This window comes from Athene noctua, chromosome 15, assembly GCF_965140245.1.
Source record: "Athene noctua chromosome 15, bAthNoc1.hap1.1, whole genome shotgun sequence".
Taxonomy (NCBI): Eukaryota; Metazoa; Chordata; class Aves; order Strigiformes; family Strigidae; genus Athene; species Athene noctua.
The window spans coordinates 11176157-11201688 of NC_134051.1; the positions used below are offsets into that span (position 1 = coordinate 11176157).

Consider the following 25532-nt stretch of genomic DNA (forward strand, 5'->3'; position numbering starts at 1 on the left):
ACCTGTATTAAATACAGTTCATCTGAATAATCTGTCTGGTTTATACAAGCTGTGTTGTTCAGAGATGTCTGAAGTTTGATCTTTGTTTTTTTAAAGATAAAAAGCACTTGCCCCACTGTAAATATATAGCATGTAAAATTTATATAGTATATAAATACAGCAAAGTTAAAATGGATTTTTACTTGAGTTTTACTTGGGTTATTTAACATGCAATATGTCATGTGAATTGACAGCTTTCAGAGTGTGTTTGATACTCAAGAAATCAGATCTTCCTTTCAGTGGTAGGTGAGAAGATGCTGTCGGTGTGACCCAGAGAAGATAAGTAACTTGGGACTTCAGCTGCCTAGACAAGAATGCAGAAGGCTTTCTCCTTTGAAGTTAAAAGCTTCCAAAACCAGGCAACAGGTTGAAAGCTCAGCAGTAGCTTTTTTACTGTGTGTGACACTAAAAAAAGAAAGGAGCAAAGTTAATGTTTTACTAAATAAAGTAATATTTTGGTACATGGAGAACACCATAAAGCCAAACCATAAGTGTACCCTGCATAATGTTCCTATGGCAACAGTTATGTGAAGTTACATAAAGTAACATGACAAAGAAACCACATACCTTTCCTGTATCTGGCTTTTTTTTCCTCTTTTGTCCTCTAGGTCCAAGATTTTGTGTCTTGTCTTTTGTCTAATGACCAAGTCCGACATAAACGTATAAAAGGAGTTGAAGTGTTGACTGTTGTACCTCAGAAGCAACAACTGCCTGAACTAGCTAACAAGCAGTACCTGGAGGGAGGGCAGGTCCTGACAGCTTCAGAGAGCGCTATGGAGAAAGCAGACTGGGCAACTGCAGCAGCGTTAGCTATTTCTAATTTGGGGAGGTGTAATTAATCTACTCGAGGAGCAGAGATCTGATTACTGCCCCCCACTTAGATCTGACAAACCCATGGAAGGGAACTCACAAAATACCTCCTTAATTTAGGGTGGCTCTCAAGGGAAACCAGCTCTTAATGGAACAGCACTCATAGTTGTAGCATACTTTACTGAAACAATCTATTTTGCAGTTGAAGGTTTTTCTCTCTGAAAACTTAAACCTGATAATTTAAATCAGTGTGCCTAGATGTAGGGAAAAGAGGCCTTTTACTTACAAAAGCAGTTATAACACATGACGTAAAATTGAAACTTAAGCTCTCAGAAAAAAATTGCCTCCCATGTATTATTGGTAAATGAAGAGTTACACAATAGTATAGTTTCACACTTTATTTTTGAGAAAATCTCCAGATTTAAGCAACAGGTCTTAATGATAATGAAAACATTAATATTGCAGTGGATTTACATAGAACATCACATTTTTAACAATGATTGATACAGAGTATTTGTCATGCAAATCACTTGTGTACACCAAGTAAATACTTATATCAATACATATCTGTACAGTATTTACATTTTATATTTAAACTCTAGCTAGAAACATTTTCCAAGAAAATATAGAAATGAAACTGGTAAGCCACAAGTCTTAATTTGTAGCATTTGGTCTACAACAGACCTAGCTTTTCCAGCAAGCATATCTACATAGATATGTAATAAATCTTAAAAATATGCATTGTTTTTATATATGAAGCATTATAAATGCTGCTCAGTTTACAAAGGTTCAGTTTTGTACCAGTTTAAAACAGTTCAAAATGTTAAGTGATGTAGAGCTTATTTTATCAGATATTGTAAAATTTAAGTCAGTCCAGCTGAGCTTAAGTATTATATACAGTTCTCTCCCTAGATTGCACTGGCAGCGTGGCTGATGTTAGTGGCCAAATGGTTTAGAGAAGCCACGCACATGGCAGAAGCAGTAGTGGCTCTTGCTGGCCCCTGTAGTTGTAGAGGGCAATGTTAAAAAAAAAAAAATGAGTTGAATTAATGCAAGTTTCAGTGCAACAGGAAGGGAGAAGTCTGTTGTCCCCAGAGGACTTTTCCTCAGCATGGCCAAACCATAACAGACATTGCTTTAGGCCACCGAGCAGCTAGACTTAGTAGCCACCCCTGGACTTTAAGCCCATTAAAAAAAGGGAAGGGTTGAGAGATTTTTCTTCACCCTCATGCATAGTACCTAATTTGGCCAAAACTTTCACAAGCCACTTTGTTTTACTGGCCTCGTGGCCAGTGGAAATCTTGGGCCAGTTTCACTCCCTGTTAATACTGTTACAAAGAACATTTGAAATCAAATATTATCACACACAAGAATGTTATTCCATTAGTTTTGGTAAATTAAACAGATATATTGAGCACCACAAAGAGCTGTTTAAGATGTTGCATTTTAATGCTAAGAAATAATATATTTCCTGCTATAATATCCTCAGTTACATGTTACTCTAAATAAGTATTTCTGCCGGATATAAGAACTTCAAACTAAATACAGCAAATGAACTCTCAAGGCATTTCCTTCATGCTTACAGGCAGACATCCTCACCTGGCTAAATAAATAGATTTTCTTGAAGGTGATATTTCAGAAGATAAGAATTGATACAAAAGTGCTTCATTACTTTTAAATGCTTTTGTAATCTCACATTTCTCCAGAAATAATTTATTTGCTGCTTTTCACCTTTACACTCATTAGTACCACTGGTTCTGGCTTAGCACTATTTGCATTACAAATCTACTTGTCCAAAGCTAAAACTGATGTATGCATTGGTTGAAAACAAAGCTTGGGAGTTGTGGAACAGAAGACTCAAAACAAGTGATGTCAGCAGCTCTATAATCACTCTGCTTTGCAAACATAGGACATGCAACTTAATTTGTTTCTAATAAAGAGTTTAAATGTGTTCCATTAAGCAGACATGTCCCCACACTGATACTTATTCAAGGATTCTACCTCCTTTGGTTGAGTTTCAATCCCTTGAAAGTACTCAGATTTGAACAGCCATCCAAGTAGACTGCAATTCCACACTCTCTGGGGAAAATCTAAGGTGTAAAAATAGTTTACTTTGTTCTTTTTCTCTCGGCCTTTTTTGCAAACATACAATAAAGCAAAACATTCACAAGCTGACAACCCATGCAAAACCAGGCAAATCAGTAAGACAGGAACAATGAAACACACTCTCCCTTACAGTTAAAAGGAGATTTGAAATAGAACTTACTAAGTCTCTGGTTTCATCAGTGCAGCACATCTCCCTAACATGTATCCAGAGATGCTTCTGCAACTTCAACAAGCAAAATTGCTTTGACAATGTATTGGGTCTCCAAAGCATTCATTGGCACAGTAGGCATGGCTCAGGTTCAACAAGTTTGTGAAAAACTGAGTACTAACAGAAGCAGTAGGGTCCAAAGCCCCCGGATTTTGCCCCCACTGTGGAATTAGGGGCTTTAACTAAAGAATTTTAAGTGCACCATCAATAGAAAAGCATTGTAGTAAAATCTGCCCCAGCAGTTTGCATGTTACTGAAAGACTATCAGTAGGACCACAGAAAGATCTTCCACAAATTACAAAAGACACATGTCTGTGGGGGAGTTTAGTTACTCTAGGTAATCAATGTGTAAAATTTCTAAAGTAAAAATAAGGCTGTCTATTCATTTTTTCAATTTCAACTGCTGAAGCACAGATCTGAAAAATCGCCTTTAAGAATGCAATAAAAATACTGAACTTTTCGGTATGTCCAAAGTTTGTTATCAAGCAAAGGAATGAATCCTGCTTGCTTAACTCTCTAGGGCTGTATCCTGCAGAAAAATTTCACCTTCCTGGTTTTCCTCTTTAAAAATTCATGCAAGCCCTGTCATCTTACTCTTTTAGTAGTAACTTAGTGTTAATTAAACTACAACATATCTAAAATGTAAGAAGGATCTTACTATATAAAAATTAGATTAAACCAGTCATTAAATCTTACTGCTTATTGTGAGTGTATGAGCAGACAGGAATGAGTTTTAGCCTACTGGCAAACATCAAACCACATCTGTAATTAGTGTCATGGCTACAGACTCAAACCTTTGCCATTGGGACCTGTGTATACTTCAGTGCATATTGACCAAACCCTTTGGCACAACTAGCTAACCACGTAGGTGCCAGTCTACCACCGAGCTGCATTTCTGAAGAAGAAAAGCTATTTCCATAAAGGAAGGAGAGCAAATCCTAAATGAAAGCTGCATTCAGTTGTTCATTTACTGTGAAACACACAAGATGTGAAAACAGATTGTGGGTTTTCTGCTTAAAGAAAAATTAAGTGCTAGATCACGCTGTACTCCACTTTTGGTATTGCATTTTAGTGAGAGATGAAAGTCTTATAATCAGTCCTCCTTTTATGGGAAATGCACTCAAATAACAGGTATAGGACATTTTGCTATTAGCCTTGAATTCCTTCCTTCCCAACCCAAGTAAGCTGGAGTTGTGACTAATGTAAGTAAAACAAGGCTTCCATGTTTTCAGTTGAATTAAGTTCATTATAGTTATCCTCTGGGATTTGAAGCTTACTTCAAATTACATGCCAATAACTATTTACCCTGAAAGGTCTTGCCAAGTTTTTACATCATAATAAAGTGTTTATATATAAAATTTACAGTTCTTGTCTTCATTTAGTTTGTCCAATTTTTACATTATCACTCAACCATACGTTCATTTATAGGCTGATGCAGATATACAAGTTGCTGATCACGTTCTATTTCTTATTTGCAATTCTTCGTTTCCTTGTTGCCAGCATATCATAAAAGGGATCCCTGCTGATACTTGCTCTAGAAGAGAAAAGAGGAACCATCAATTCGGTTAGAAATATCTGTTTTTGAAAACTGAAACTATTTTGTTCTCTTCCCTGTGGATGACTCCACACTCTTAATAAGATAATGGATGGTTGACTTCCAAGCATCACAAATATTTCTTCAGAAAAATATGTTATTTAGCTGTGATTTGTTAAGACCTTCATCTTGACCACTGTTTATTTCTTTAGTTGCAGGTCTGCTTTATAAACCTTCCAAGATAAAAGTCAAACTGTGAAAGTTTAAAGCTGCACTGTGAACATGCTTAAGATACATGTCACTGAAGTTAATTATTAGGTGAAGTAAGAATCTAATAAAATTAGGTTCAAGACAATTCACACAAGGCTTTACATCTGCTTAAAAGAAAAATTCATGTTTTCCACATTTAAGTTAGTAGCACTACTTCCTTAGGACCAGACAGTAACAAGGAGACTTGTGTCTTGATCCATCAACCCCACATAGCTTGTGATTAATCCTAGAGGACACTGTGACATCAGAATTCTTCAAACAAGTCAGAATACAAATTCTCTTAGTATCTTACTCTGAAAAGAGTTTACACTTAATTTCTGAAAGACATTTAAGACTTTAAACTCACTTGATAGATTTAATCCACTCTTCCTTTTCTTCTGGAGTGGGAGCAGATATTCTATACACTACATGGTTGCCTTCCACCACTCTACCATCAGCTTCAGTTTTACACGCTTTAATTACTTGACCTTTATGACTGGGGTTATAGAGCTCAAAGCAGTTCTGGAGGACAGAAATGAAGAAATAAATTAAAAAAACAAAACAAAACTGACAAACATCTTAATTTAACACTACTTCCAAATTCTATATGGTTTACTTAGCTTAAAAAAAAATTAAGATATCTTACTGGTTTTCTAGGGTCTTCAACTTCTCTTATGCTAAGATTTTCTAACGGAATAATTCCTCGAGGTTCTTTGTCCTAAAAAATTAGGAAAATATCACATGATTAGCCATTTAAATATCTTGATTACTAATGAAGTTCACTGTAATATATACTCACTGTGGTGTATTCAAAGTAATACAGGCAATTATCAGTCAGAATAAACCATCTCCGCTTCCACGTTTTTACTCTTCCCCCTACAATCAAAAGGTATGGCTGAATTAAACATGTGTTGCTGTCAAGGCTTCAACAATGAGTAAGAAAGTAATCTACTTTCGCCTGTTTTTCAAAATATGGCTTAACCGCTTAATCATAAATGGATCAGGCACAGACGAGCTGAGGTTAAAGGAACACGTTACTGTAACTCTCATACTAAGATCAAACTCCTGAGACAGCCTTAACTATGGTGTTGCTGACCAGCCACAACAACTGTATGCTCTTAAGTTGCAGATGTCTCCTCTCTTACAGAGAATGTAATAGTTTAGCAGTCAGACCTGCTCCCTCCATCCATGCCATCACACTTGTTTACCACATCAAAAATATTAATATTATCTGGCCCTCAGAAATGCATTCAGTGCTGCCAGGGCAAAGGGAGGCAAATCACCAGCGAAACCAGTAACTGGGTTCCAGCAACAGGACTGACCCTCTCCACAGCCTGTCTTGTACAAGAAAAGGGTCCCATCAATAAAATTAAGGGCATTTTGTCACCTTCTCACTTGTCTCATAAGCAGACACGTAATTAAAAACCCATCTCTACTTTCAGATTGAACATCAACTGTTTTAAGATACTTATAAACATTAGCAGAACAAATATGATGTGTCATTAATAAGGAGCAAATCCTATGCCAAAACATACCACTTAGTTACTTTTCATAATTTAGTATTTTAAAATTATGTTCTCTTCCTGTGTTAATATCTCTCTGAGTACACCTGACAGAAGGAATAGCTACTGCTCTAAAAATGCCAATTTTTCCTGCATTAACAGTTTAGACAACAGCAACCACAGAGCTCCTCTTTCTTACACCTGCTAATGTCAGCATCCCTACACTGTAGGGAACAGTTCCTTTTAGAATCACACATTATTGTCTCGTCCCTTTCAGCTGGTTTTCTGCCATTGGCTACTTCAGAACATGTCTAGCATTCCACAGTTACTTTATTTTTAAACCTCATTTCCAGGAAAGATGATTGTAGATAAAGCATTCATGTGTTATTAATATACAGGCTTAGTTCCACCATAGTTATCTGACTTCAGGATTATGTCACCACCTGTGCATCATCCATTCAGCAGTGATTTAATCTCATTAACCCAACATTTCAAAATAGTTGATCTTGCTACTGAACACCCGTGCATAAAAGAGCACACCATTAGTACACACAAGACCCCCAATTTAATCCAAGTCATATAACTGCATCTAAGATGTGCAATCTTTTTGTTCTACTTGAGATAGCTGGGTGTTTGTTTAATACAGAAATCCAAATCATATTAAAGAACACTTCTAGGAATATAATGAAATTTCTTGATACCAGCCTACTACATGTTTGCATTGCAGACTGAGTACGTTGCATGTTGTATCTTCCGCTTGGTTTCATGACCTACACGATAACCCAGTGCCAACACACTCCCCACATTCAATGTACTCAATAAACTTCATGTTTCTACTGCACGCACACATATCTTAAAAAAATTTTAATCTGCAAGCAGGTGCGGTGAAATAAGAGAAGCCAAAATAGTGCAAGATGCAGAAGCCGTGACAGAATGAATGGTTGAGTGAACTGGAGACAGTGAGTGAAGAACTGGTGCCATTTTAGTACAACCACCGTGACAGACCCTTAAATAAAGCACTGTAGAAGCATTCAAACTGATACGTAAGTTACTAGAAAAAATCCCATCACCTTGACTGAGAGCTAGTTCAAGTATCAGGAAGTATTTGGGCTAGGAATGGAAAGCCAGTGAACTTTAGACTCACTTCCAGATCAATGAATAAGCAGCAGCTGAGTCAAGACAACTGCCAGGGCAGTCCATGCTATCACCATAACATGACAATTTTTCATATAACCCAGTGTTCATTGCCGTGACTTTAAGTCATGTTCTGCTCTAAGGTTAACAAGGCTAACATTTAACATTTTTATGGCACAGAAATGTCACCACGTTTTTCAGGCTAATAGGTAACATCAGCAAGTCATGGCTTGCCCAGTTCTAGTAGATAAACAATTCAGCAGGAGAGAGGATGAACCAAAGAGGCAAACAGGTTACTATCACAGAGGCAGCTTAAACTGAACAAAGGTGTTTCTTATAAACTGTAGTAACACATCAGAAAATTAAAAAAAATCAGGTAATACCCATGTATTTAAAAGAAGGCCTGCTTATAATTTAAGGCAGAAACAAGGGACTTAAAACACATACCTCCTACAACAATATGAAGTGCCAAGTAGTAAATGACAGTTGAATTTGCTGAAGTTTTTCCTGACAACATCCCCTCTCTTCAGAAAAGACAGATTTCTCAAACCCAAAACTTTTAATAATCATGCTGCAATTCTGATGAAGCTTTTGTCATGAAACATTTCCCAGCTCCAGGATAGTACTGATGCTGAAGCCAGAAAGAAGTTTAAGTATCTCCAACAGCATCCCTCTTACTGCTCCTTTCTCCCTAAAACAGCCAGTAGCTCACCAGGGTACAATGCTCATGTGAGTCATGGAAATACACCCTAAGTCGCTGCTCCACCAAGCTATGAATTACTCTTCTCTTCCAGAAAAAAGCAGCAAGCCAGGATTTTTAGGCGGGACAAGGAACTATTTTCACATACAAGCCTCTTGTCTCCCCACCCAATTACTTAGTTGCAGCTGCCAACTCCACAGAAACTCTAATGAAGCTTGAAAGGCAATCTAATCTGTACTCATCAAGTTTGCAGGGGTCACCATATAACATGCATTTAATATGCCTTTACAATGGGCTAAAACCCAAGAAGCCGGATGATAAGGCTTTGTGGCCTGCAAACACTGCATGCAAGATTAATGGGTAAAGAACTCGTGATAACAAAACATTCTTTTCCTTGGCAGAGATTGCTGTAGGCTCACAAAACAACAACAAAGGGTTTAGTACCATACTTTGTACCTTATTCCAGCTCCCAGCCTTTTCAAGATTAAAATGGAAGGAATTAATTTAGTAAAAGAGGATCAATAAAATCAGCATATGAACCCATACACATTTACAGAAATGGAGAGATAAGTGATGTACTTGTGAAAGATCTAGCTGATTAACTAAAATGCAAAGACATCTCAAACAACAAAACAAAGCAGCACAGTATTTTGTAGATAGAAATCTAAGGCAACTACAAGAAAAGTCCACAACGAGGCAAAATGTACAGAAAGAGAAACGGAAACCCTCTTAGCCTATGTAACCCAACACAGGATTATTTTCTTTCAGCTCTGAGTGAAGTATAAACTAGAAAACAAAGGTGAAAGAAACCACCTATACTAAAGGGAAAAACAACTGGCGATGACTTAGGAAACACCAATTTCAAAATTTAAAAAGGCCTTAAGACTATAGGGAGCACTGGATCTAGAGTTTAAAAATTCTACCCAAATCTTCAGCACATAAGTTTTAAAGGGGAAAGAGAGAGAGGGGTGCATGTATCAAAAACGTTTTTTTCTTCCCAGTTCACTTAGATGCCACTAGGTGGAATGGACTCAGGAACTGTGCAGTTATACAGGTGACTGGATCAAAGATTGGGTTTCTTTGAAAAAGAAGTTTCCCTCGACTGCAACGCTAACTGCCTCAACCTAGAAGAGCATCAGTTACTACGAGAGCCAGGCAGATACCAGAAGGCACCAGTTTCCTGATCTACCACCACTCTTCTCTTGCCCCAGATTAGGGAAGAGAAACGACATCCTCTTAGGGAGAGAGGCACCGGGATAAATGCCACTGCCAGGATGGGCCCAGATGCAAAGCTTTTGGACAGCCTCCAAGCTCTCAGTAACTGTCTGACTGGCAGAAAAAATTAACACCATTATGTGTCTGGCTCGAATCATTTCCTCTCCAGTTTGGTGAAATAATGTCACAGTTTCCCTCTAAACAGAATAAAATATTACGCAAACCAAGCTATTTGCCAAGAAAAGCTGTTTTAGGCAAAGAAACGCCTCCCTTTGCAAAACGCTTGTACCTTGGGCATCGGGACAGACAGCACAGACAGCAAAAAATACACCACTAACAATTATGATGCAGAAAAACCTAAAAAGCTCATAATGTCTCAAGCTGCTCTATCCGAGGATTCACTAGCACTCAGCACCTTTCATTTTTTTTTTACTTGTAGCATTTATTTTCACTACACCATGCTTCAAACAATGTAGAACAGAATGGTAATTTAGGTTTACCAAGATAAAGACATCTGTATAAAGGCACCAGCTGAGTCTAGATAGATAAAACCAGAATTGCTGTCTGGCTGCCAGGTTTGGCACTCAGACTTACACAAAGTCACCTCTGAACAATTCAGACCAGCAAACACTCCAAAAGCATTTTGCACCCTCCCAGCTTTCTAAAACCCAATGCCAGGCTAAAGAGCTAGAGTGGTCTTTGGGACAGACCAATTTTACAGTATATGAAAGTTTCACAATACCCATCTCCTGCCCAGCAGATAATCAATACAGTGACCTGGAATATTAAAAAAGAGGCACAAGTAGAGAAATGGTAAGAGTTGACTATAAGAAACACCAAATACAAAATACTCTCTTGATATACTCAGGGTCTGCAAGTTGTCTTAGTCATATTTATAGTTTTATAGAAAACTTTCTATTTCAACTTTTGAGTATTATTACAACTGAGCCCTTAAAATTCTCACATAGAAATACAGTCTCCTTAGCATTTCAACAATACTGAAACTTTTAATATCAGCATCTTCCAAAACTGAGGGAAACCCTACCCATTTCACAAGAAGTGTTTCTCAACAGAAAGGGCTGCAAAAATGCAAACAATGTGGATCAAGAGAGCACTCTCAACATACGGTTGGAAGCCTCCTAGCAAATAGGAAACTCAAGGAAGGGGAAAGAAAGAAAAAAAAAAAAAAAAAAAAGATTGACAGGTTTATTTCTGGTCAATGCATCTAAACTAGCAAAATGTATTTGTCTGCACCAGTCCATGTCTGCTGAAAAAAAACGCAGAGTCTTTCACGGAAGCACAGCTTCACGCATTTACAGGCTGATTCACCAGAGGCTCCTGGGCATGTTACATTTCTTTATTCAAATAACCGTCATGCCATGGGAGTGTTATGTGCAACACCCTTCCGTTTCACACATGCTTTTACTATTGGGCTTTCTGTGCACTCTCTCTCATCTACATCATACATCATGAAACGTTGGATTTATTGACCTTGTGCCAGAGCCAGAGATGGATAGTGCAGAAATACCTGGCAGCTCTCACTGGCTTTCAGTCATCTTTTTTTTTCTCAAATTTCTTTGTTCCTCTATTTTTTATCAGATCTCTTGTGTCTTTTACTGACAGACTCTTCCACAAGGGATGTTGTCACTACTCTACACATACCCACACCCTTGCTTGGACTCTCAGTATGTGCTTAAGTAGATGAGAGCACAGTGGCAACAGAAATATGCACAGCAGGGGCTTATACCCAACCTCTTCTCCAGAAAGCACATTTTATCTACATCATCTTGAAAACCTTTTCTGTTGAGATAACTATCACCTTACACTAAATGGAGAAAAGCTGCAAAGTCACCTTTGAAACTGTGCCAGCTGAGCCAACAAACATGAAAGAGCAAGGGCTTTGCTTTTTTTGTAGTTAGAAAGACAAAGAGTTCTATACCGTCTGTAGCGCAGAGGTCAAAATAAGACATTGGAGAGCATGTGAATGAATTCCAAATACTTCTTCTCACATCTATTTCCTCCCAACACTAGCAGGTGCAATTGGTCAAGCAGGCCCATGGCTCTAACCAGGCTCTACTTGCACCATACTCACCCCCCTGTGCACCCCCCAGCACTTTAGTCACCATTCTCCAAGCACAAAGTTCCTTCTGCTTTAACAGTTATACATTAAAGTGGCCAACAACTGGCTCTACTGGAGCATGTACTGGTGTTTTATAGAAAAGAGGTTTATTTCATTGAAAAATAAATGTTAAAATAAAATTTCAGTCTCCTTCATATAGAAAAAAAAAATAAATCCTGAAGCCCAAGAAAGAAAGTGAATCCCATCAACTTTGAGTCTGTAAATGAGGCCACCCTGCAGTGCCAGGAGACTGCAAATTACCAGAGGTTTCTGCAACCCTAGATGTGATGCTCATTTAAGATTCTGTTAAGTAAACTAAGTATGTTATTTAAAAAGGAAAATAAGTAAGAAAAAGAACAGCTTTTATAAATGCATAGTTCAAATGTAATCAGTCTTTCAATAATCTAATATAATTGATGTACAAGCAAGAAAAAAAATCACTCTGGAACTTCATTACAAGAGTAAGATACATTGTTTTCTCTCAGCAGAAGTAATTCTTCCCTTGTTATGTTCTTCAGTGAACAAGAAGAACATGCTGAATAGTCATCTTTATTCTTCTGCTTTACACGTACACACTTTCTTTTGCAGAACACACTCGCATGTGAGCTAGACACTGACATGCCAGTCTTTCAGAGTACCACTGATGATACTGTTAGTGACACTGAGTGAAAAAGCAAAATGCTACAAAAAATCTGATTTTAAAAAAAAAATAAAAGAAAAAAAGGAGGAAGGAGGAAGAAAATAAAAGAATGAGCAACTGAAGAAGAGGAGACTGGAAAGCAATCAGATACGTACCTCCTAATGCAGAATAAGCAGAGACAGCCAGTCACAGAACAGAAAGGTGATAGGTCATAGGCCATAAGGAAAACAAGAAGGCACATTTAAACCACTCATTAAAAAATCATAGCCAAAACCAAACCAAGAGAAACTCACAAATAATATGGAAAAATAAAGACATACAAAAATAACTGTTTGAAGATAAATCCTTTTTTGTTTGGTTTTTTGGTTTGTTTGTTTTGTTTTGTTTTTTTAATACACAGAAAACTGAGCTGAAATATCACAAAGTTTTCTGAAATGACCTTATGGAGACTTAGTTGTTATTTATCAGTCACAGCATGTGGTAAACATCATACAGTGTTTCCTCTTTGTCACTGAGTTTTTATTTCTCATAGAAATAAAACTTCGAAGTTTGAAACGATTGCTAATTTGGATATGTAAAATAGGAAGTAACAACCTTCAGATGTAAAGGAGTTACTTTGATTCATACATTTTTAAATACAAATTACAAAGTTAATCCTACTACCTTCACAAGAAAGCTGATAGACATGGAAGCGGCAAACATGCTAACAACAAACAAACATACAGCAGCAAAACTGCCCTTATAACTAACCTAATTTCAGCAGCCAACCTTCTCTATCCGGATTAAAAAATGTATGTGTTAGATCATTTCCATCATCCTCTGGAATTTTAAATGGCTCATTCTTAATACTTTCATATAAATTCTAGAAAAATAAAAAAAAAAAAAAAAGAGGAAAAAGACCTCGTTAATAAATGTCTAACAGAAAATGCAACGACGATACTTACTGCTTCTCAAACTATTTGTATAGAAAGCATATGAAATACTGTCCATAAAATTCTGAACCATCTCTTCTAAATCTTTATTTACTACTTTGATAGTTTGATTTTAAACTACTTCATCTGTAAACAAGTGTCTCTTTTTACAGATTTTATAAGCACTCCTAGCAAAGACATTTTTTCTTTAACTGCAGCATTCGGTATTTAAAAGGTCTCATTTAGTACAAGTTTTGCCAAATGAATCTGGCTTTGCAGAAAATGGTTTAGACCATTATACTGTCTTAGAGAAACAAGTATTTTTACTGATATCTCAAGGGACAGGAGGAAGCTCCACAAGACACATGGGAAGAAATGAGAGGCAATAACAAAACAACAATTTTTACTATTTTTTCCAGCTTTCTCTGACTTATCCAGAAATACTACTTTTTTTTCATAAGCCACCAATTCCACAAGAATTTTGTAAACAGCAAACTACTGAGAGATATACAGACTGTCTTCTCTGGAATCTCCTCTCCTCAACAAAAGACTCAATACAGGGAGAACAAGCTCAAAGCAGCTGTGAACATCAGAAAATGCTTCTTTCAGCTGCTCACATGCTAGAAAATGTTCTTATTGTCCCTCTGCAAATTTGCCTGTCATACACACTTTTATGTTTCCTATTAAAAACAGAAAGCAATGCCTTGTCTTACCCAATCTAACTTACCCGTAGTAATTCTTCTGGAAGGTCTCCACCTTCATTAATTCCACGATTCATAGAAATAAACCTCTCAACTGTTGGTTTATCTCTTACATTGTGGTTGTGCAGACTGGTGTTTAGCATAATGATGGCAAATGAAAGCACATAGCATGTATCTGAAATAAGATTTGAAAAATTATTTATCTTACTATGCATTGTGGCACAAACCTGTAAAATGAATACATAGCTTATTCTGACTGATAAAGAAAACAAAACAAGTAGTCAAAAAATCCTGAGCACTATACACAAAAGCAAAGTATCAAATCTTTCTTTAAAATTGTTGAAGTAAGCTTAAAAAGACAAAATATATAACAATTCAAATTAAATGCAAATGAGGAAAATAGTACAAGAGAATTAAAAAAAAAATTTAAGCTCTTTGAAATCATTGCCTTCACCTTAAATTAACATTTCCCTTGAAACACTGAACTGTTGTTGGGCAAAATGTTTCCTGCACACAGATTTTGCCTCGATCATATTGGTAGATCTTATAATAAACTTTATCAGACTCCTACTCAAAGTACTTCTAAAGCTTTCTCTAAAGAGAAAGAACAGTTTCTTCAAAGTAATATTTGAACTGCATTTAAACAGACTGGAAATGACATTGACTCACTTTCTTAGCACACATGAGGTGGCTAGTACCACTGAATAATATCACAAGATTACAAAGGAGATCTTATCATGCCTCTTGACACAGTTATGATTATAGTAAATTCTCCCAGAATTCAAGTACAAGATCCTGTGTAAGAAAGAGCAGGCTGAAAACCTCTCTGCTACATAAAGGAAAAATGTTTTTGCATCTTCAGCATTTTGTTTTCAATAAGTATTTTCCTCTCCAGCTCTTGCAGTCCTGCTTTAACCTTATCCTAGCCTATTTGTTCCTCAAACTAAGTGATCAACAGCAAGCTATGTGTGTATTGAACTAAACAGACCAATGCTAGGGCATTCTGTGCAGTATCACGAAGTTTTCTTAGCTTTTATGACTTGAGTAATTCTAAATCAAGTAATTCAACAGAAAAATGAGGTGCATTTCTAACTAATTATTGTTGAACAGACTGCTAAAGAGAAAGGCTACAGTCCTCATAAAAATGTATGACTTTCTAGATAATATACTATACCCACATACAGGTCAACTTGATACAGAGCTTATCAGGTGTAAAGTCCTTATAACTGACAGGCAAGACTACTCAACCTACTGGTCTCTACTGCCTTTAAGCCCCTGAAAATCTTACTTTTCCAATTCCTAACCAAAATCTTTGGTGACATTTTTAAAGTGTGTTTTATATTTTAATTGGCTTAGATATCTATTAATGCTGAAGTTTTATAAATGGAAATGCATTCTGACCATAAGCTTGCACTCCTGGAAACAAAGTGTAGGAGTAGAGAGTTGTGTTTTCTCAGTTCTCAGAAAGTTCTCATTTCACATATTATTTTATCCTGAACTTCCTAACTGGCCATTGTCTCCTTGCATCAGATGTGGAAGAATACATATGATTAAAAAAACAAAACAAACAAACCCAAAAACATATACACTTAAGAAATCCTATTGTTTCCTCCGACTAACCTGTAGACTGGAAGACTCCTGGGTTACAAAGGCAATAGCGTGAAGCAAAAGCTTCCATCATACGATCAATTTTTTGAGCCTCTCCTGGGAGTCTGAAGCTCCACAGAAACTGCCTATAGAAGGGAAGAATAGTTGTTAGGCTCATTCCAATATTTATATGTTAAACATACACTACTAATAATCAGAAACAACAACAACAAAAAAAAACCCAGGAACGTCTATATAAAATGTCCTAGAAATATATTCTCAATCTCTCAACACACAAGTCAGGAGCTATTATAAAGCAACATGCACAGATGGCTAGCCCAGTTATTCAGCCAGCAACACTGCATGCTATCAGGCAAGATAATATGGCAGTTCATTTTCTGAGACTCTCTTTTTTCCAGACTAGTAAACAATTTTCTGTATGCATCCCATTTTTGCCATGAGAATGCTATGGAGAAACAATCAGTTCAATCCTCCCTGGGTTTCCTGGCTACTAAAAGCAATAAACACTCAGCTAGTCTATACTTACAATGTAAAGAGACACATTACATAAAGTATTTCTGGTGGGGAAGAGAAGCAAGGAGGAAAAAAAAAAAAAAAAAAACCAACACAACATCTTGAACTCCTCAACCACTGAAAAAATAGTAACACTACCACAAAAAATCCCACTGCTTAGAGAGGTGCTGCCTGTCTAGTCTAAGTTCACCCTACAAGAATCAGACCCAGATGGTAAAAAAGAAAGATACATGATATCATCCAGTAATTTTGTAATACATGCAGGAGATCTGTGCTCCTGTTTAGCAGCATGAACTGGAATACAGTTTTTACTTTCATAACTTACTATTTCTATATATAGGTACACTGGAATGCATACAGGACAGAAGTCTTCACAAATTCACTTTTGGCACACTGTGGCGCTAAAAAGCTCCAATTAATTTAATAACTTATTCTTTTTCTTTCTCAGCAAAAGAATTATCTGGATTAAAACAGGATCTAAACCAGCAAAGTTACATGCTCTGCCATGCAAAACAAGTTCTCAATATTCCCTGTACACTGGGTGTCAACAGAATAACCATTTATTCCTGTCTTCATCAGTTTTCATTTTAGGACATTATATTAAAGTGTCACAGGCCATCTTTAGTTTGTCAGCTCTATATACTGTCTTTTACTCACCTCATGCAAGGTTCCAACCCAGATCACGAATTTTGTAAGCTACCAAAATACAAACATTTAATAGTAGCGGCTGCTAAGGAAGAATAAAATCAAACCTAACATTAAATTGGGTAAAAGAGACAGGAATATGAAGCCTCCCTGACAAGCCTCAGCAGCCAGAGAAATGGCTTGCTTAGCTCAAGCCTCAGGCAGCTCAAGTTATCATCACCACCATATCACTCAACCATAGCAAAGCTGTTCTGACTCCACATCACGAGGCACTGCACCAGAGACAAAGATCACATGGACATTTCAATTTATCTGGTGTCAGGAGGGAGTCACTTGTGGCAATGGAATTGGCAGAACTGTCTGAATCAACTTAATTTGCTAGATCTATTATAGATTTCCACCAAGACAAGAAGGGACTGCACAAGGTCACTGTATGCTGGCATGCTAGAGAAATCAAGTAAACGGATCACTCAGCAAGGGAAAAGAACTACACAAAGATATTACACTTTCTTTCATATGACAACTTGGGAAACTGATGAACGTAAAAGGAAATTACTTGATTCAAAGTTTACATCTTTGTAAACAGAACATAATCACTGACTATGGTCAGTGGGATTTCCCCGCCTCCCCACCCAGAGGAACAAATTGAGGTGGAAGGAAAGGAGAAAGAAGACGGCAGCAAATAAAGTGTCTTTGCTTGGGTTAGGGGTTTGACTGGTTTTTACCTATCTCTGTGCTAAGATATAAAAACAGATATTCAAATGTCCACATACGGCAGGAACACCAGAGTTACAGCTACGTTTCAGTTGTTTGTATTTGTCTGAAATAGTTAAAAGTTTTCACCTTTCAAAGGCAGCACACACACAAGCAACTGGAAGAGTTAAAACAGAGCTGTCTCTGCTAACTTGCACAGTAATGTGTATAACCATGCTGAGCTGTAGATCAGCTTTCTGGCAAATAAATCAACACAGTGACTCATATGAACATGCAATTCAATCAAGGAAGCTCAGGTCAAAAAAAAAAAAAAAAGAGGAGGAATTTACTCACCTTAAGGCTTGTACAAGATTGAGATCAGCGAACTCATGGAGTTCAACAAAAGCCTGAAGAACTTTAATATTAAATTCATCTCTGTGAAAGACAAAAATGGAAATAGAGAATTACAGTTAGTTATCTCTATTTGCTTCCAATAATAAGCAAGGAAATAAATGTTCATACTGATCAAGTCAAGTAATCAGAAATAGTTTACACATTTATTTGACAGGTATTTTTATATTTAACACTAGTATTTTAGCCATTATTGGTGGCATTAAAAAGGTAGGTTATCAAGAGCCAGTACAGTTGAACTGATTTTAGCACTGCTTATTTAAATGACCTGAAAATGGCCTGGCCTTCTTCATGTCACATTTATTTCTAGTGCAGCTGCCTTGATATGGGATGATATCTGATAAACTTATCCACCGAAGAACTCATGACACAACTTCTGCAAAAGACTTTTTCTTTAGCCATGCAAACACATGGAAAAAGCCCTATCCCATTTTTTCCTCTAAGAACATAAAATATTAAAGCAGTATATTAATTTATGTACAAAGAGGAACAGAAATGTTCCTTAAAAAAAACCCCAGCTTTTTAAAAGAGCTACTTAGTACATACTATATTCTTACTCCAGTCTGAAAAATCGTTATAATGAAAGTTTACTAAAATCAGAATAGATTTTGATTGGGCTTCCTCTCACCTATCTTTTATATTTCTATGTAAACCATGAGCCAAATTATGCTTTGTTTGATACAAAAGTATCTAAATGCAAAAGAACATTTAAACATTAATGAACACAAAACTATTTGGGTGCAGACAGTATTTAGTCTACACCATCACTGAGTTCATACACCAGAAGTGTAAAGGTTTATAAACCTCAGGGTGTGCTTTCAATACATCACCAAGACAGAATGTTGCATATCAGCCTCCACCCGAAGACAGAAAGGTGTGCATCCACCAAGAATTACCTGTTGTGTTACTAACTGCATAGTCAGACTAACCTGTAACACTCATAAGTAAATACCTTAAAACTATTTATTCATTAGGAAGTCCCCATATTGTTTACGGTATCAGCTCTGTCAAGGAAAACGAAGCAATTCTCATAGAATTTAGTATTGCACAATTCAACTGTAGGGCTGAATAGGGGTACGTTGTTACTCTAAGCCAAACATTGATTTTGCTTATATGTACGTAAAGCTGCAGTAATTCAGAATAAGTATTAGTCTTATACTCTATTAAGTATTAGTCTAATACTCCAATCTCTGTTCTTCTAGGTTTTAATGCAGACTGGATTAATAGTGATACTTGTGCTGAGTACAGCTCCAAAGACACAAGCCAAACATCATGAAACGTCTACAGAGCCACTTAAAGTAAATGAAAACTTACCAACATATAAAGAAATCTTAAATCTTTTATAGGATGTAATTAATCCCTTATTTATTGTACATTTTTAGGTATTATCTTTTTCCATTTTAGCATTCACTTTTTTCCAGTTTGATGAGTGCTATAATGCTATAAGAGTCAATAATTTAAAATACAACTCTTTATGTCAAAATGTTACACAAATATTTAATTCCATTGACTATCCTGGCCCTGTCTTCAGCTATGTTTAGCTAGAATGAAGTAGTAATTCATGATGGTTTCCCCAGAGGGAGTGGCAAAACAAAAGAGAACGTCCTGACTCCAAATGCCTTGATAAAATGATAGCATGTAACTCAACAAACACTCATCTATAATATGCACTGCTATTTGCATAGCACAAATCACTTCATGGCCTGTTTAAGATCACCTCAATGGTCACATTTTATTTTATTCCAGGGTATTTATTTTACCCCAGGACCAAAAGGCCCAATACATTGTTTTCAGAAAAACATGAATAAAAATAATTAATTCTAGAAAATTAAGGATTCTAAGAAATTAATGATGCAGTCAAAGGAATATGACGAATCAGCTCCCCATTCCAGACCTGACTACTTTGAAATTTCCATACATATTTCCTGAAAATTCTGATTGTCATCTCTTCATCTCCACCTCCCTTATAAATTCATGTAAGTGAACAAAAAAAAAAAAAGGACAGAAATACCACTTGCCATATTGCCATTACCATATTAATATTACACTCTTCACAGAAAAACTGGAAGTATTTCAGAAGACAATACCAAGGTAGAATGCAGCTCTCAAAAACGAACACAGACTGATTTAAACAAGCTTTGCAATTATGGACATTAACATATAAGTGATTTCATAATACTGATTGCTCACATATTCAAGCGACACATAATGCTGTTGTATAAAAATTGTTGAAATGTCTACATATACTGTACAGAAATTTCACAGTGAAGATCTATTTTCAAGATATAAATATTACAGTAAAAACTTTCATTAAACCTATTAGAGTCAGGAGGAAATTGCTGAGCACAAACTAAACCATTTGTACTGTAAACAGATTACGGGTGCTTCAAAAGGGATCTGCCAGAACGTATCACTACAGGAGTATATCCTAAATGAGTCAATGTTTAAAACCTCCATAATGGCATCTGAACTAGAACATGCACAAGCATGTAGATACACGTACTCCAATCCACTCTTCACTTCTGTCTTTCTGCTGCCTTTTTCAAAATCAATTCCTGGGTTGCACAGCAATGGAATAATTTGCATTTTGATTGTGTTTTGCAACAGTATGCATAAATATGCATGTTGCATCTTTATTGTACTAAGATTGATAAAGATATGGTGCAGTTGCCCTCTGAGACATCTCCTTACTAGTTCTGGAAAGTTTGCAAGCAGGAAGACGACAACGCTAAAACCTGCTTATAACTACTGTCCCAGGAACTACCTCTGTTCATAAGTAATTTCTTTACATTCCAATTATTAGCAACTGCAATCACTCCTTGTCTGGGCACAGTATCAAGAGTTACCGGAACTGTTGTAATACAACTCTCAGACATTCCAAAGCTTATGGTATTAAATTCTGCACTATAGCCAAATTTAAGGGTATTTTCTCAAAACAGCAAGTTACAATGAATTAAATAACATTCTACAATGTACCCATTTAAAAAGAACAACACCTTAACAGAAAAAAACCCTATCACAATACCATGGTAGTTTTACTTCCCACTGTAGCTTTTACAGATCTCATGGTAGAGTCGCTCTCTCATCCAGCATGTGAAGGGGAAGGTAACTACCAAAACCCATAAGTATGCTATGTAAACTCAAGAACAAAGTTTCAGTATTTTTGTTTTACCTTTCACCGAGGTAATCTCCAATTACTGTTTTATTTAATCCTTCTCCTTTATAAAGGAACTGTGCAATGTCTTCTGCAGTGTTCTGCAGGAGGTCATTTTCTATCAGAAACTGTATTCCCTGGGAAGAGCAATTCCAGAGGAAAAGGAATGTTATGTTTTCTTCTACAAGCATTTATGTAAGTACTGCTCATAACATTTGTTATTAATATACCGACACAGACACATATACAGCACATTAAGTATTACATTAGCCTACAGATTTATTTTATATATATATATAATGAAATGGTGAACAAATGTTTTCCAGTTAGATAAGCAATATTTAGTACTGGTTTAAAGACTGAGAACACATTTTTAAGGCTAGAAGTACTAGGTGGCAGTTTGAATCCCTCAACAATAGAAATATCAAATATTATTTGAATAATGATTCCATGTTGCTCTTTGGAGTTAATGTGTGAGTTGACCTGGTCACAATATTGCATAAATATCTGCAGAGACATAATCTGTAAAATCATATAATGAAGAGGTACATAGGAATAACTTAATTACCATCATGACACAAAATAAAGCATCTGTTATAATCTACAAACTGCAACCCAATACATCAAGCCACTACTAGCAGTAGAAGTCGCAGCTGAGGATACTGAAACCAGTTTAAAAGAGTTTACACTGACACTGGGATTATCAGTGACTTCTGGTTGTGCTGAAACTAAACTATTCACAAAGGACTGTTCATGAACCAGTCAAGCTTCTACCATGGAGCTTCTATCAAAACCAGGAGGAGAGTCTTACCCTGTCCCTCAGTGGGTGCTTGATCAAGCCCCTGGTCTCCTATGCCTCCATAAATTACTGGCCCTATAACTGGCACACTCTAGGGATGCCCAGAGAACTTTCTGCAAAGCGGTAAAGAAAGGAGACTAAGAGTTATGTAAAGATTACATAAAGGATGGAAGGAATGTTACTCCAACACTCAGCAGGTCATGAAAAGATAGCACTCTTTTTTTTCCCACCACACATCCCAACAAAGATGTTGCTATTTCTGCTGTTTTCATAAAGCTGTTAACAGCATGCTAGTGAAAAGTAGCAACTATAAGTAACCTTAATGTCTTGGATTCCAAATATGTAGAGAAGAGCTTAATGAATTATTCCAAATCTTTTCTACTAGAATATTTCAGAATTTCAGAAATAACAGAACTTTTTCAATTTCTGCAAATGGAATATATTTATTTCATTGCAACTGGGAAAACTTCCCATTATTTTTTGATATAGCACAGGAGACCCTGCAGTAACATTCAGAAAAGTAATTATCCTTCTGTTTGGTTGATTCTGGGTTTTTTATAATGAAATTATTACCTGACTGACAAAAAAAAGTCAATCTTCTGACCTAATTTAACAAAGAAAATGAACTGTGATGTTATAAGGCTTGAAGCTTTTTTCAAAAAGTCTGGAATGCAATTCTCTCAACACAATTTTATCATCACCTGAAAGCTTAATTTCAATGACAGGCTGATATTCTGACAACTTAATATTTTGATAAGTCATTTCAGAACAGACATGATTTCATTGCAAGAATATATCCATTTTATCTTGAAGCAGAAATAGCTGAGTGTTCCTCAAAAATGATCCCTTCAAAGCTTACTTGATAACTAAATATTTGTACAAAAAAATAATTTGAGTATGAAACACAATGTTTTTTCCCATACCAAGTTCTTTAAAAAGCCCCCAGCTCTGTCAACCAACAGAGAACCTTCCTTCTAAAAGACATCAGAAATAGCAGTTGCAGATTCTCTTGTTCAACACCTGAACCATATTATTCACACTTAGTGTAAACAGACTGACCATAATACTTTTTAAAAAGTTGTACAAGTTCCTGAAAAATATAATGGACATGACTAGAAGCACAGAAAACAAATTTCTGTGCACAGAAGCAGATACTATAACACACCACTAAAATCAATTTATATTTCCTTTTTCTGGATTTTTTTTTTTAAACTCTTAAGCTGTTAAAGAGCCACAAATTAAATAGACAGGAAAAGGAATTTGTCTGGGACATCATCTCCTGCGTCTGGAATAAATGGTAAAACAGGCCTACCAAACCCTCATCAACTCCTACGCTATCTTTTGTCTCTATGCAAATTTTCTTAAGGAAGACAGCTGTACTAGTTTCACCTCACCACACAAAATTCATGGCTACAGAAATAGTCAATATTCACTATAAATATTCCATAGATTTTTTTTTTAAAGTCAGTGCAATTAAATCTGCTTTGAATTTCATAGCTTTTACAGTAACTTAATTACAAATTTTGCAGTTACTGAAACCCTGCCTTTGTCAGAGAGAATTCATTTTCTGGGCCTGACACAGGCAGTACTGACTCCCAGTGCTGTGAATGTCCAGCATGGCTTTATGTCCTCTGCACAGAGATTCTTGAACTGTTTTACAAACTTTACCATTACAGCCCTTCCCACACTAGTTAACCAAACCCAAACAGCAGGGGACGTGATATTACATCATGTAACTGCCTTAAACACAGCCATTTTGAATGAGGATTTTCTGGGTGGAGGTAGGGAGAACTGCTCTACGTATGTACTAGAACATGTAAAGGTCTTCAAATAAAAGCGGTAAAAGAAAATTACCTCACTCTGTTCCTGCTCATATGAAAGCATTAGATCTCTTACTTGGTTTTAGAGAAGAAAACTTGGGGGATTCAGCACCTGTCATACTATCCCAGTTCTTTCACATTCCTAACTCCAGAGACCATCTTCCCTCCCATTTATGAATGAAAAACATCCTTTCTGCTATGACTCCAAGTTAATTCTCTCAACATTAGAAGGACATATGTTTTAACTGCCTGTAATTTAAAGTAGCAGCTGCAAACAGCATGATGATCTAGCTTTAGAGCAGCCAGCTACTGCAGGCCACCACTGATTCATAGACATTATTAAGAAATTACTATTGTAAGTCTGTTTACCACATTTAAATTGTTACAGTAGCAATGCAGCCATGGCATCTATTTATAGAAAAAATTTCACCCAGCAAGAACAGCAACAAAAAATAGTTAACATGGGAATGAAAGCATCTGACATCACCCTGTGACTTTGCCACAAACTTCTAGGATGTGAAAAAGCTGGAGGACAGCAGCAAACTATCAGGATATCTGGGGATATTCTGCCTCCAACATAAAGTTAGACAGTCACCAAAATAAAAATAAAAGACATGGTCAGTAGCTTTAAAAGGGTTCTGTATCTCAAAGTATTTGAGTGTTTCTAGTAGACTGAAAACAGCCTGAAGAATAGCAGCCAGCACTGTACTTGGAACATCACAGAAAAGCCACAAACTGTAACTGAATTCAACAAAACTGGAAAGAAAACATGTCAAGAATTAACCCAGAAAAACAAATGCTAAACAATTTCCAAAAGGACCTTAAAGAAGACTCTCCACAAATTCGAAATGTAATCTCAATTACAAATAACAGAAGGCAGTAAAACAAAGCAAGGAAGATGTAAAATGAGAAATAAAGGCTAAAGGTCAAATACGTCAAAGCAGCTCTTTAAAATATATTGGAGGAGGTCCGTAAGAACATGTGGAGGTCCCTGAATTTTCCAGAAAATTAACAATTATTTTTAAAAAGTAAAGGCACTGCAGAGAAATTAACTACTTCTTGGCAGAATGCACAGTAGACTTCGTGAAATGAGTAAGCAAGTTTCTACCTGTAGGTGTTTGTACAAGCCATATAGGTACACATATATAGGTATATATGCATACAAACACACAAATGTTCACACATGCCTTTTTCACAAACAGAATTTAGATATGCAAATATAAAAGTCTATAGAACAAATTAAAAAAACATGTTAAAAGTATTCTAGAAGAAACAAAAAACAACAGGGCATAAAAAAAACCCCATATGGCCTCACTAATAACCAAACATCAAAATATTTTTAAAATTATGTCTGATATATCAACATAGAACACCTCTATCAGGTCCATATAATCTTTCTGCAAGCCAACTCAATCAATACCTGTCATATTTGATTGTTGATAAATAGCCTCCATTATCAAAAAGGGTTCGCTTAGGTGAAAAAAGCACACATGACTAGCAAATATCTAGGTGACTGCTTCTGATTTAACTCTCTGCTCAGTGTGTTACAGGATATACAGATAAGGCATGTGAACTTATCAGAAATGTTTTCTTAAGAAAACACGACTGTATTTGTCATAGATCATATTACAAGCAGGAACGTGATTACTGAGAAGTGGGGAAAAAAAAATCCTCTACCTTCTTAGGGTCCATGTTGAACTTCTTCCTTCCCATGGCTATTTGCTTATTTCTTTGTGTGGTTTTGCTACACATGGAGAAAAAAATAAAAACAAGCAGTTATCTTTTACAAAAACAACAACTTCTGATGAGCTTCTTTTAATTTGTATTTTGGCTACTTCGTATTTTCTATTACAAAAACAAGACATTCATTTTATAAGGGGGGAAATTATGTTACTATTTTCAATTCTTTCAAGTGATTACAGTTTCAGAGAACTATATCATTACCAATTGGACAGTCTAAAATACTACATTCTATCCAGCATATTCTCTATCCAAACAAATGACACACCTGAACAGGATAA

The 25532-nt window shown here is 36.2% G+C and overlaps 1 protein-coding gene across 2 annotated transcripts in view; it reads right to left on the minus strand.

The window, feature by feature from the left end:
- Positions 1 to 1232: 1232 nt before the first annotated feature.
- CYTH3 (cytohesin 3) overlaps positions 1233 to 25532 on the minus strand; it is a 53583-nt gene continuing 29283 nt past the window's right edge. The window contains exons 4-14 of one of the 2 annotated variants that reach the window (XM_074918920.1): positions 25189 to 25255; positions 20911 to 21029; positions 17682 to 17762; positions 15489 to 15601; positions 13895 to 14043; positions 13007 to 13118; positions 12412 to 12414; positions 5746 to 5822; positions 5593 to 5664; positions 5314 to 5468; positions 1233 to 4697 (exon numbers count right to left, since the gene is read on the minus strand). In XM_074918920.1, coding sequence (XP_074775021.1) covers positions 4625 to 4697; positions 5314 to 5468; positions 5593 to 5664; positions 5746 to 5822; positions 12412 to 12414; positions 13007 to 13118; positions 13895 to 14043; positions 15489 to 15601; positions 17682 to 17762; positions 20911 to 21029; positions 25189 to 25255 — 1021 coding nt within the window. In that variant the 3' untranslated portion in view covers positions 1233 to 4624. The remainder of the gene's footprint in view (positions 4698 to 5313; positions 5469 to 5592; positions 5665 to 5745; positions 5823 to 12411; positions 12415 to 13006; positions 13119 to 13894; positions 14044 to 15488; positions 15602 to 17681; positions 17763 to 20910; positions 21030 to 25188; positions 25256 to 25532) is intronic. The other variant, XM_074918919.1, reaches the window with a different exon arrangement.